Here is a 13,860-nt window from a genome sequence, read left to right on the forward strand (position 1 = left end):
GCTTCCTCCCTGGTCCTTGGGGCAGCAGCATGCGGCAGCACAAGGCCTGTGCCCTGTTGGGCAGACTAAGTCCCAGTTGGGATGGGGGTGGCGTGTCTGTTCGCAGTGACTAGTATCTGCTCCGGATGCCTCCCCCACAGGGGCAGGGATGTGGCCTTGGAGGTCTCTGTGACTCTGACATCACCTGCCTGGCTCACTGCTGACCTGTTTGCAGCACTCTCGAATCTGCTGCCTCTGGTCTGGCCTGACTCTGCCCCCACTCACCATTTTGCCAGCGATGAGAAAATGCCCAGTACGGTGGGCTGGCCACGGGCTGTGGAGCCATGCGGCGTGGTTTCTGATCCTGGCGCTGCCACTCTCGAGCTGGATGACCTCAGAAACGTTATTTTACTTTGTTGTGTCTCAGTTTCTTCAAGCGTAAAATGGGACATAATCAAAGTCATGCCCCAGAGGGCTGTTGTGAGAACTAAGTGAGTTAATGTGGTAAAATCTTCCAACAGCATCAGACCATTCACTTACGTGAATGAATGAATTGTTCATTGTCTTGAACACTGATCACTCCTGTAACTCTTACAGCAGTATTTCCACATACCTATTCTGGGACTTAAATGGCTAAGCTCCAGGCCCTGTCAGGAGGTACTCTCAAGCTAGTGGGCAAGACCCAAGTGTCAGCGGTCGTGATATGAGGAAGCCCGTGGTCCTCGGGGGTCGTGAGTAAGGCCAAGGGCGCTGCATCCCTCGACTGGCTCACGTCCGGCATTGGCCTTTGCCTGGATCTCTGGATCCCTGTCTGACCATTTCTGCCCTGCTGCTAACAGTCCAGGTGTGGTCCCGGCAGAGGAGTTTGGATTTGATGGGGGTAGAAAAGCAGGGGCTGAGGTATTAACCCAAGACTCAGCTCATAGAGTTCTCCAGAGATAACCAGGCAGGCTCCCCCTAAAGGTCCTGAGACCCTCCCACAGAACAGGATGGCCGGTAAGTGACGTGTTTTCGAGGGAACTCGGAGAGTAGTGGGTTAGATCTGGGGTGCCACACAAGTTTCCTGTATGGATCAGTCACCTGCTTCCAGCTGCCAAGGTGCTGCCTTACAAAGGGTTCTAAGACTGAGCAGGGAAGAGGACAGTGGTCGATTATGATGTCTGCCATGGTTTGGGAATGGGAGGGGCAGCACCCCTACCACATACTCACCATCTAAAACCAGTGGTGTTTAAAGTCCTTTATCGCGTAAAATAACACCCATGATGAGTGAAGCCTTCGGGGATAGCGAGTGGCCTAGACCCCTGGCGGGACGGCATACCATCTCTGCGCAGCCTGCAAGACAGCTGCCCTGGGGAAGCTGCCCATTTCTGGGAATTGTGCAGAAGGGAAGGGCAGCTCCTGGAATGCAGAGCCATTTCCTCCTCATGGGTTGGGTCGCTCCCCCCAGTGTGTCCTCATCCCCCTGAGCTGGGCACACCCAGACATCATGGAGATGAGATTAGCTTCCCAGAGCTGATTCAGCTCAATGTGATTGAAAATCCATTCACTCTCCCAAGAGCTGCATTAATAGTGAATATGTCCCTTTCTCGTCGAGCCTTATTTACCAGACAACTTGTAGTTCAACTGCTGGGATTGGAGGAATCTTTAAAAATAATTAGTACAGAAGTAGAGAAGCAAAAAGCAGTGAAAACTAAACTTTCAATAAGGTTAGCAGCGTCTTTGGGTGAGGCTCTGGGTTGGCCACTGCCCCAACTCCAAGAATCTTTGGTCCTATAGTCAGGGCCAGGGACGCAACCAACAAGAATGAAGAGTGCCCAGTGGGTTAGCAAAATCACGATGACAATCAAAGAAAAACTGTGATGCTGTAAAACTAATCACCCAGAGAATTTAAGGCAGTGTGTTGCGATCGTTCCCAGCATGACCTTTGGTGTCCAGCCAGTCCACTGCAGATGGCCACTGAATGGTGGGGAGTGTGATTGCTGTGGAGCCTCTCCTGGGCACCAGTTCTTCTGGCCAGGACTGTCTGACACTGCTTTGGAAGTGTGCTGGTTGGGGGGATAGGGTGCATGGAGGGGCCAGGGAGCCTATGAACCCCTTGACAATGTCTGCAGGCAAAGCTATTTCTTTTTTATGGGCCTGCTAATAAAAATGGGCAGTATTGGGGGCTATTCTTTTGGGAAACAAGCTCTGTAGAAGCCCTAGAACCTGGGAATCTGGGAGAATGCAACACATTGGTAAGGGATCATAGCCACTGGGCACTGCTGTTTTGGGGGCTAGAGCTCTGTTTTCCCAGGCATTTATATGTGTTGCTGTATTGGGTCCTCCAACAGCCCTATGCGGTACAGATGCTCTTAGGGCTTTCGATGGGGGCAGGCAAGTGGTCCAGATCACTGGGGTCTACCTGGTTGGAGGGAGACCAGGGGACCAACTACTTTCCCTATCAGTGCAAATACGCCCGTACTGGGGCTTTTCAGTTTTTTTCACTGGCACCTCACACATTCTTGAGCGTCCTATTCTCCTGTTTTATAGATGGGGAAGCAGGCTCCTGGAAGTTAAGAAACTTGTTCCAGGTCACACAGGGAGTCCATATCAGAGACACGAATGGAACTGGAGCTGCCTAACTGCAGTCACAGGCTATTAATGACACCCCCCCCAAACCCCCCCCCGCCGTGAGAACCAGGGGGGGCTTTGCACAGGACTGCCCCCAGGAGGTCTCAGAACCCTCCCAGCATACTTTGAAAATGGCTGGGTGAAGAGGCTATTCTGGGGTCATCTGTCCACCCAGCCCCGCACCTCCTAAGAGCATCACCTCCTGCTTCTTAGCCCAAGCGAGGGCTGGCTGGGTAGAAGGCTGCCCTGGGGCAGTATCCAGCAGTCAGTCAATGAATAGACCCTGAGCCTCCCATGTGTTGGGCCCTGCCTGGCCCTGTAAAAGGCAAGGGAATGAGGAGATGTGGCTCCTGTCCTGGCGGAGCTTCTGAGCTGCTTGGAGGAGACGAAGCTGCCATTCAGGAAACAAAAATTCACACCTCGCAAGACGGTGCTAACCCTGAGAGAGAAAGGGAGCAAAAGACAGCCGCCAAAAAAAGTTTATTTCTCTGGTTAAAGATGCCCGAAGTTTTTGTATACGTGTTATTAAAATTGTCCAAGCAGCGACGCTGCCTTTGAGGAAAAAGTTTCCAGCATGTGGGAGGGGCTGGGCTGCCGGTGTACTGGGAGGGGCGCCGGGAGCGGTGGTTGCCATGGGAACCAGCGCCCAGCCGCCCACGCGCCCAGCGGCGGCTGTTCCAAAAGTTGGTTTCTGCGGGGAGGGGGCTGCCTGAACCTCGGAGCCATTTCCCATGGAAACAACGTTCTGAATGTTGGGCGACGTTCCCACACAGGCCTGCCTGCCCTGGAGCTGAGGTGGCAGCGGGACTTCTGATGGGGGAGTCTCTCCAGGGAACAAAGTAAACAAGGCGCGGGAACAAACATTGGAGCACCTTCTCTAAACTGGGCACATTTCATACATTTTAATTTCATGCTTAGAGCAGTCCTGCAAAGTATAATTTTCTAATCAATCCCATCTTACAAATAGGAAACTGAGGCTGTGAACAGTAACTTGCCCAACAGGGTCACCCACCTGGTCTGTGGGAGAGTATCTAGCATCGAAAACTGGTGGGGGAACTTTCAAGAGAGACCCTAGGTCCACCTTATACTACCCTCCCACCTCAAAGGGGCCATCCAAGACCCCCAAAAAGTAAAGAACCAAAATTCTAGAATGATCTCTCAAAAGATCTAGAAAGATCTCTGATCTTCTAGTTGAATAGTCTAGAGAGGAGGTGGGTCTTGTGAATGTAAGCAGTTTGCTCCTTAACCACCAACCAACTTTTTATCCTGTGGTGTCTTTCGTCATAGCCTGTAGTGACTGAAAAAAAATCTTTCTCTTTACCACTCGAGTCCAGCCTATTTTGTAGGAGTGTGGTGCATTTTGACTGCCCTCCGCACTTACAAAGACATTGTTTAGTCAGGGATTATTTGGGGGGAGGCTGAAAGCCTGGAAAAACATGTCCATCAGGAGAAGAGCCTTTATGAATTGGGGGGAGGGGCCTGGTCTGGACTCATTGTCTTGGCCGTGCAACACCTTCTCTCCTTCCTGGGCCCACGCTTGCTTCCAGAAGGGCTTTTCTGTGTGGTTGGTCTGACTTGGTAGAAGGAGGCTGGGAGGGTTGCCTCTTGGCCCTCTCCGTGGTCAGGCCCAATGCTGTGGCTGGTAGGTGGTCTGACAGTGGTTCAGAAATGCCTTCAGCTAGCCTTTTGCTCCCTGCTGATGCTCTGCCAGGCTTTGGCGATACAGAGAGGACAAGATGCCGTCCCTGCCCTTCTGTGCACATTAAATGTAGACGGTTTCAAGGATACCGGTGGCCTCTGCACCAGGAACTGCAGGGCGCAGAGTAGAAGGAGGTGACTCCCATTGGAGGTGATTCCTGGGCCCGGGCCTGACCTGTAAAGAGGTATGTGCTCTCCCAGGGGTCTGCAGGGCACTCGGTGTGACCCCAGGGCACACTGGGCGAACATAAAGCTGGTTGGGAGAGCGAGTAGAGTGTGAGAGGCTGTGGCATAGCTACCACTGGAGAGGTCAGCATGGTGACCAGTGACAGCCTTGAATGTCCGGTGAAGGAGCCGGGACTTGGCCCATCAGCGATGGGCAGCACTAAAGCGTTTTTCACCACGGGGGATCCGGTACAATTTTTGTGCTAACTGTGCATTCTAACCTGCTTCCATTGAGTCTTGGTTGGGAGGGAACCCCGAGTTGGCTGCCTGTGATCTCTCAGGGGCTCAACCCCTGAGTGCGGAGCTCTGTGAAGGGAAGGAGCCCCTCGTCTGTTTCCTGGCAGCTGCCTTGCTTGGCAAGCAGGTCCCCAGGTGATTCTGCTGTGGCTGGTCTGAGTACCAACGCAGAGATTCAGTTCATGTCCTCTATCATACTTACTAGTGGAGATTTCTTATCTTGTTTCATTTTGAGAAGAAAATCAAGAGAAATAATTTTCCCTCTTGATATCTTCCCACCCACTGAGTATTTCTTATTCATGTCGCTGCCAGCAGAGAATGGAAGGGAGCTTTAGAAACAGCCTCTCTCACAGGCAAACATGCCCACCCTGGCCCAGTGTCATTGTCCACCCTCGGCCAAGATGGCGGGTAAGGAGGGGCTGACACCTCGATCCCCTGACCTGAGAGGCGAAGGAGAAAGGGAGCTGGCCCTTGCCCTCCTCTCCCCATTTCTGTTTCCTTCCAACTGCCCTGTGGCCCCTTTGGACCACCATCCCTTGTCATGTGGGAGATCTCAGTTTGCCAAAGCCTCAACTTGTCCCCACCTTTACCCTTCTTAGGGAGACAGGGCACCAGATGCTGAGGCTGCAGCTGGCCCCTGGGCCCAATATCCTGCACCAAAGGAGCTTAAAGCCCCACCTGAAGGACACAGAGTCCTACATTTTCAGGTAGCTGGAACATTTATTTGGCGGGAACATTAAAAATTTTTTTTTTATTTGAGGATAGTCGACACACAATGTTACATTAGTTTCAGGCGTACAACATAGTGATTCATCAACTCTATACGGTCTGCTCCGCTCACCACAAATGTAGCTATCTCTCACCATGCATTGCTGTTACAGTACCATTGACTATGCTCCCTATGCTGTGCCTTTTATTCCCATTGGTGGGAATATTTTAATATTGTTAAACTTTCCCAGTATACATATATAATATTAGCTTGTGTATTAGCAAGTGTTGAGAAAATTGAGAAAGTGCCCCCAAATCTGCCAGTCCTCTCTATGCCTAGAACCACATCTAGACATATAGGTTCATTCATGGAAGTGCAATCATATGTACTTGTGGTTTTGCAGCCTGTTTGGGGCTTTCTTCATGCATAATATAAACTTTTCTAGGTTAGGGACTATCATCCTTTTTAATGGCTGCATAGTATTGCATTGTGTAGATAACTTTTTCTTTAACTCCCCCCGCAACATTTAAGTGATTTCCATTTTCCCCCTGTTCTTTACATCTTTGTACACTTGTCTGATTATTTCCTAGAATAAATCCTCATATACCAAATAGCTTCGAGAGGTGGTATGTCATTTTAAGTTTCGATATATTTATGCGAGTGTATTCTCAGTCCAGTCGGGACAGATTTACATGCTCACCTGCAGTGTATACAAGCGCGTATACTTCCTCAGGATGCAGGGAAGTCCTAAATGTCAACATCAAGCTTCAGTAACTGCAGAGCGTTTTTGCAATGACTCTCTCCCGCAGCCCCATGCAGATCAGTGTGGCCACATAACCCACACTTGTGTCGAACACCCTTTCTGTTGCTCTCTAGAACTGAGGACTCTTTCAGAGCTGCCAATAACTGTAAAAAAAAATCCAGCCCTTTCATCTGTTAGGTAAGGGAGGTATGGCTCGGCGTGGCCTTCCCAAGCAGCAGCGAGGAACGCAGGACACCCAGTCCGCACCCTTGAGTGTCCCCGTCACACCTGCGCCATGCCTTTCTGCCTCCCAGCTTGTGCAAAGATTCTTTTCTAGTACCGTGAGGCAGGATCAAGCTTGCACCCTCTTGGCACCGGGTCAGTGCTCCTGCTACCCGGGAGTGTCGCCATAGCAGGAGGGGGCATTGTTCTCCCTGGCACCCTGGCGGGGTCCACAGTTAGCAGCCCAGAACCCTGGGCTGAGCGCTCCGTCCGCACTCCCTGCCTCCCTCTCCTCCTTGTCACTTTATGACGCTGCTTCCAAAGATCACTCTTCGCTTCTCTGCTGTCACCTCTTCACAATCAGTCCTTATCTGTTAAGGCTCATTATTCTTCAGAATCCTCGCCCCACGTTTCGGGCTCCTGCCTAGTCCCCTTAGCTCATTAGCACTATTGACATCTTAGGATGGATAATTCTGTGTTGTGGGGGATGCCCTGTGCATTGTAGGATGTGTAGCCACGGCCTTGGCCTCTGCTGACTGCCTGCCCGTAACACCCACTTGGTTTTAACAACCAAAATTATCTCCGGATATTGCAGATGTCCCAGGGGGGCAGGATTGCCCCTGGTTGAGAACCACTGCCTTAGCTGGACTCAACATCATTAAAACAAAACTTAGCCCTGCTCCTCCTCTTCCTCCCGCCCAGCTAACACAGGGGGTGACCAGATGCCAAGAGATTCCAGCACAACTTTCTGCATGACAAAGGGCAAGGAGACTGAGGGAAAGGAGCCACAATCACTAAATTCAGGGGGCGGGGGGGCGGGGTGCACAGAGATCCTGAACTCTGGCGCACCAGGCTGTTATGGCCAACCTTCCCTTAGCTCAGGCAACCTCAAATCCTTCTGGGCACAGCAGGCCCGTGGCCAGAGCTGATGTAAAAGGTGCCATCCCTGCTCGGACTAGCACCCACATGTTTACCTGTATGGGAATAGGGCAGACTTTAGTGCTAGAAATGCTTCTTTGACCTGGCTTTTGGCTGTACTTGTTAAAGACCTCATGGTGTCTAGTAGTAGTTGGTATTCAATGAATGAATGAATCAATATATAATTGGGAGTATTTATTACTCTGTAAGGTCAGAAAGGAAAAAGCCCCCGGCCTCATTACACATGTCTTGCCTCCCCAGGTCTGACCTACCATAAACATGGCAACCAGTGCCGTCCCCAGTGACAACCTCCCCACGTACAAGCTGGTGGTGGTGGGAGATGGGGGTGTGGGCAAGAGTGCCCTCACCATCCAGTTTTTCCAGAAGATTTTTGTGCCTGACTACGACCCCACCATCGAAGACTCCTACCTGAAACACACAGAGATTGACAATCAATGGGCCATCCTGGACGGTGAGACCCAGATGGCAGCCCTACAATGGGGTGGGGGGGCATGGGGGGGAAGTAGTGGGTGGGGAGGGGGGTGGGCGGAGAGGGGAGGGGGTTGGGGGGGAGACGGAGGGTCAAAGGAAGTTGATGAGCTTCACTGCGGCCGGATGGCTTCTTTCATGTTGTCATTGTGTCATGGCTGGTATAAGGCCGTGTATGTTTTCCAGGGTGAATTCTGAACAGCTTTGTGGAAACCAAAATGTGTATTCAACAAAGAGGCAAGGCTAGAATCATGCCAACTCAGTGATGTCATGTTTGTTATTGCTTGCTGATCAGAAGTGCTGATTAGCATTTACAGATGTCTCCGGCTAATAAAAAAGAAGGTGGGGGATAAATTATTTTTTAGTGAGCATAGTTTATTTTCACTTGGAGGGAAAATCTTGCATTTGACTTTGTTTCAAGTTTAGTCTAAATTGGTCTAGATGAGCAGTTCTCAAATTGTGGTAATCAGGCCAGCAGCCTAAACATTACCAGGATGCTTATCAGAAATGAAAACCCTCAGGCTCTACTGATTCCGAGATTCTGAGGGTGGAGCCCAGCAGTCTGTTTTAACAAGCCTTCCAAGGTGAAGCTAAAGTAGAGAACCACAGCTCGAGATTCTTACTGGTTAGGACTTTATACTGTCTCTTAAACAAAGAGCCATTAGGGGTAGACTGTCATTGTAGGAGGGGAGCTTGGAAAGCCACTGGGATAGAAGTCCTCTGTCAGCTATGTCATTTGCAAGTGTTTTCTTCCAGTTTGTGGCATGTTTTTCATTCTCTTAACTGTGTCTTTCAAAGACTAGAGTTTGTAATTTTGAGGAAGTCCCATTTATCAGTTTGTTCTTCTATGGATTGTGCTTTTGGTGTCATGGCTAAAATATTTGCCTAACCCAAGGTCGCAGAAGTTTTCTCCTAGCAGTTTAATAGCTTTAGGTTCTGTATTTAGGTTTATGATCCACCCTGAGTTAACTTTTGTATATGGTGTGAGGTATGGAACAAAATTTAGTTTAGTTTTATTTTGTTTGTTTGTATATGGAGATGCAACTATTCCAGCACTATTTGTTGAAAAGGTTGTCCTTTCTCCACTGAATTGCCTTTGTACCTTTGATGAAAATTAGTTGCCCATATATTCTGTTTGATCTGTCTCTCTTAGCATCAATACCACACTGTCTTGATAACTGTAGCCTTATAATAAGTCCTAAAATCATGTCCCATTAAATCCCCAATTTTGTTCTTTTTCAACGTTGCTTTGGCCCGTCTAGGTCCTTTGCATTTCCGTGTGAATTTTCGAATCAGTTAAATTCAAAAATTTTAGATTTTGACTGAGATTGTGTTAAATCTGTAGCTCTATAGATTTGAGAAGAATTGACATCCTAACAATGTTGAGCCTTCCAACCCATGAACACTGTATTTCTCCATATTTTTAGATCTTCTCTAATTCTCTCATCAATTGTTTTTGCAGATTTTCTTGCATAGGTCTTTTACATATTTTGTCAGATTTATATCTACAATCTGTATTATAAATGATACTGGTTTTTCATTTCAGTTGTCAATTTTTGTTGCTAATATGTAGAAATACAAGAGCATTTTGTATATTAACTGTAACCTGCAACCTTACTAAACTCACTTATTCTAGTGGCTTTTTTGTAGATTCCTTTGGATTTTCTGCAGAGATGGTCACGTCTATGAGTAAAGATAGTTTTACTTTTTCCTTTCTGATCTGGGTGGCTTCTGTTTCTTTTTCTTGCCTTATTTTGCTGACTAAAGACATACTTGTCTTGTTATTGATCTTAAGAAGAAAGCTTTCTTTCAGTCTTTCAGCACTAAGTCTGATGTTAGCTGTAGGTTTTTTATACATTCCCTTTATCAGGTTGGGGAAGTTCCTTTCTATTTCTAGTTTGCTGAGAATTTTTATGAGGTGCGGATGTTGGCTTTTGTCAAATGCTTCTTCTGTGTCTACTAAGATACTCAGATGGTATTTCTTTTTTAGTATGTCAATATGGCAAATCACGTTAATTTTTCTAATGTTAAACCAACATTGTATCCCTGGGAAAGATCCCACCTGGCCATGATGTATTATCCTTTTATATATTGTTGGCTTTGATTTGCTAAAATTTTGTTTAGAATTTTTGAGTTGATGTTCTTGAGAGCTATATTGGTCTGTAGTTTTCTTGTCATGTCTGAGTAATGTTGGCTTTACAGAATGAATTGAGACGTATGCGCTCTTCTTCAGTTTTCTGGAAGAGTTTGAACAAAACTGGTATTATTTCTTCCTTAAATGTTTAGTAGAATTCACCTATGAGGACATCTGAGGCTGGAGTCTCCTTTGTCAGAAAATTTTTAACTTCAAATTCAATTCCTTTAATAAATGTAGGGCTATTCAGGTTATCTGTTTCTTCTTCAGCGAGTTTTGGTAGTTTGTGTCTTTCAAAAAGTTGTTCAGTTCATCAAAGTTACCAAATTTATTGACATAAAAATGTTCGTGATATTCTCTTATTATTTTCTTAATATCGGTAGAGTTCGTAGTGATGTTGCCTCTCTCATTCCTGATATTGTTAATTTGTATCTTCCCCCTTTTCCCTAATCAGGCAGGTTAGAGATGGAGCAATACCACTGATTTTCAAAAGAGAACCAGCTCTTGAGTCCTTTGACTTTTCCCATTTGGCTCCATTGATTTGCCACTCCTACCTGCATTATTTCCTTTTCTGCCTACTTTGGATTTAATTTGTTCTTCTCTAACTTTTTAAAATGGAAGCTGAAGCCATTGACTGGAACATTTCTTCTTTTCCAAGATATTCGTTTGGTGCCACAAATTCCCCCAACTACTTCTTTAGCAGCATCCCACCTATTCTAATACATTGTATCTTCATTTCCATTCAGTTCAAAATACTTTCTAATTTCCCTTTTGAGATCATCTTTGACCCATAGGTTATTTAGAAACATTTAGTTTTCAAGTATATTTAGGAATTTTCCAGAGATCCTTCTGTCATTGGTTTCTATTTTATTTTCATTGTGTCAGAGAACATACAGTATATTATTTAAATTATTTAAAACTCATTGAGGCTTGTTTTATGACCCAGGACTTGGTCTCTCTGGCTAAATAGTCCATATGCACACAAAAAGAATGGGTATTCTGCCATTGTTGGGTGTGTTCTGTGGATGTCTGTTATTTTGGATGTCTGTTATTTTGTCTGATTTGTGGTGGTTTGAGGCAAGAAGATAAATCTGGTCCCTGTTACTCCATCTTGGTCAGAACCAGGACCAAATCATCACTTAAAAAAAAAAAAAAAAGCGACAACTTTGTATATATACTGAATTGTGTACTTTAAAAGGGTGAATATTATGGTATTTTAATTGTATCTTAATTTTTAAAAGCACCATCCTTCAGGGGTTTGTCTGCAGCCCTGAAACTTTGAATAGTTCACCAGGAACCAAGCATATTCCCACCTCAGGGGCTTTGCATTTGGTATTATCTCTGCCTAGAATGTGCTTCCTTCAGAAATGTATTCTCACTTCGGGTACTTCTCCACTCAAATGTTAACTTTATCAAAGAGGTCTTCCCTGACCAAACCATCTCTACTAGTTACCCCCCCCCATCATTCTGTCCCCCTGAACAACTCTTTTTCTTTATTCTACCTTTTACTGTTGAACATATATTTATATTTGTTCAATGTGTTTATTTGTTTGAGTTTTTGTTGCTCCCCAATAAAATATAAATTTTTGAGAGTAGGGACTTTATTTACTGCTCTATTCTCAGTGTCTAGAATACTGGTCCTCAGTAAATGTGTGTGAAAGGAATGAATGAATGAGTCCTGAAGAATATATGTGCAGTCACAGGTTTGATCTGTCAGTTGTATTACATAATAAATATATATAACCATTAAAATTTAAAACTTACATTTATGCACTTTCTAAATTCATCTCATGCATTACCCATTCATATATATTCCACACTTTGAGATATACTGAGTCAAAGAAATATAAACAGTTTCTTTACTATGGGACTTAAAAGAATCGTCCATATACAAACATAATATTGGAGATATACTGGTAGGATATAGTGTCCTTAGGGTTTCCCAAAAGACCACATTTTGCACATCATTCTGGGCTATTTCCACAGAAAACATTCTGGAAAATGTTGCATAGTGCATATAGGAGAGAGTAACACCATGCCTGGTACACAGTTGAGCTCAATAAATATTATTTCTCTATATAGCCATATTGACTTCTTTAACTTTTTCTTAAAGTAACTGTGGGTATTAGATTAGTTTCTGAGGGGGAAAAAAGTTTTCAAGGGTGATTTTTAGGAAGATTTTGTGATTTTATTTTTGTTTCTTAAATATTTTTTTAAATTTATTTAAGAGAGAGAGAGAGTGAGAGAGCACAAGCAGGGGAAGCAGCAGGGAGCCCGACTCAGGGCTCCATCCCAGGACCCTGGGATCATGATCTGAACCAAAGGCAGACACTTAACCGACTGAACGCCCCAGGTGCCCCTGTGATAACATTTATAGCAGCTGCAACAGCAGGGAAAAGGGAAGCATGGCCAAAGCATTACTTTATAAGCATGAACTTGCAAAACTTTTGTTCCGAAGCATCTGGGCTCCCCTTGGGTGCTATGCCTCTAAACCTGCCACTGAATCCAGCCTAATTTAGGGCACTGCCCACCCAGCGCCTGCCTCAGGCACAGATACCGGATTCCCAGATTAGTACATTTCCCCACTCATTTAGGTCTTGTATTAAGAAAGGGAAGGCTTAAAACATTACAGCTAAATATTAATTAATCTGGCATCTAAAAGGATGCCCCATATTTTGGGAACTTTAATCAAAGGCTGGTTGTGTTTAGACATGAATGTAACTCTGACACCTTTTGGGGCTGGACTCTTCTGGGGTGGTTTGCAGGCCTGGAATAGACAGGACTTTCCCAGGGGCATCTAGAGCCCGGACATCCTGCTTTCCTGGAGGCCATACCATCCTGGGGGAAGGACTAAGCCTGGGATGCCTTCCAAGTGCTGTGAACTCTGGGGTTGCTCTTCTTCCATATTCAGAAAGAGCAAAAACATGGCAGCCTGAGCATGATGATGATGAGGAGAAGGAGGATAATTATGAAGGCAGTAATAATATTTATTGAGCAATTACTCTGAGGAAACCCTACACTAAGCACTTTGTATGTGCTCTCTTTTAATCCTTACAGTGCTGTTTTGCTAGCTACTGTTGTTATCATTATAAAAATAGAGCACAGAGAGATTCACATAGCTAGCAATGGCTTGAACTCCCCCTTTGTGTCCTGGATTCTCTGTTAGTCTCGTTGGGTGGGAAAATCCTCTCCCACTTCACACACCGATCCCTGTGCCTCTGGGAATGGACGTTGAAATCCTGGGGAGAGGGGAGTGTGGCCTGGATTATCAGGATCAACAGACACCCTCACCTGCCCTTCTTACAACTCGCCCAAGGCCCCTCAGAGGGCCGGGTGCTCTTCCTTAGCTTGCTCAAAAAGCCTTCTCTGTGGTTGCCACGCTGAGGATTCTCACAAGCTTCCAGCTTACTTACAGACTTGTTTCTTGCTTTCTTTGAAGGGACCTCATTGCCCTGGTTCTCCCAGAATCTAAAATACAGGAGGCAGCTGACCTCAAGGGCCAGCAGCCGGGCTCCCCAGTGTCTGGGACCCCCAGGCTTTGGAGCAAGCCTGCTCTGAGTTCTCCTCCACCCCCCAGGGCTTTGGGACCCCCGTCTCACCTGTCATTGTTGCAGGTGCATTTCTGGAAATATCTCCTCAGTGTCTGGTGCCCACCTCTCTGCTGTGGGCTTGCATCAGCTTCCCCATCTCCCGGCTCTCCAGCCCTCTCTCGTCTGGTCTCTGACTCTGGACCGCACCTCACACTGACTTTCAGCTACGGGACTCACCCCACCCCAGTGCTCAGGTTTCATACCATCAGGAAGAACCAAGCCTTAGGCAGAGTCTTGAAGTTTTATATTTATTCTTGTGGGGTTTTTTTTATTGTGGTAAAATACACCTAAAACTTACCAGTGTAAC

General features: G+C 46.3%; 1 protein-coding gene across 10 annotated transcripts in view; it reads left to right on the forward strand.

Moving 5' to 3' along the window:
* MRAS (muscle RAS oncogene homolog) overlaps positions 1–13,860 on the forward strand; it is a 53,076-nt gene that overhangs the window by 15,080 nt on the left and 24,136 nt on the right. For 9 of the 10 annotated variants that reach the window (XR_014147253.1, XR_014147252.1, XR_014147258.1 and 6 more), the window contains exon 2: positions 7,602–7,812. Coding sequence is in view for 6 of the 10 variants with exons in the window: in XM_031035079.2 (XP_030890939.1) it covers positions 7,620–7,812 (193 nt within the window). In the remaining 4 variants the exon portion in view is untranslated. Of the gene's footprint in view, positions 1–5,437; positions 5,457–7,601; positions 7,813–13,860 lie in introns of those variants that run through there. The other variant, XM_081827099.1, reaches the window with a different exon arrangement.

Source organism: Leptonychotes weddellii, chromosome 1 (genome assembly GCF_054177405.1).
Source record: "Leptonychotes weddellii isolate Sample4059 chromosome 1, ASM5417740v2, whole genome shotgun sequence".
Classification (NCBI taxonomy): Eukaryota; Metazoa; Chordata; class Mammalia; order Carnivora; family Phocidae; genus Leptonychotes; species Leptonychotes weddellii.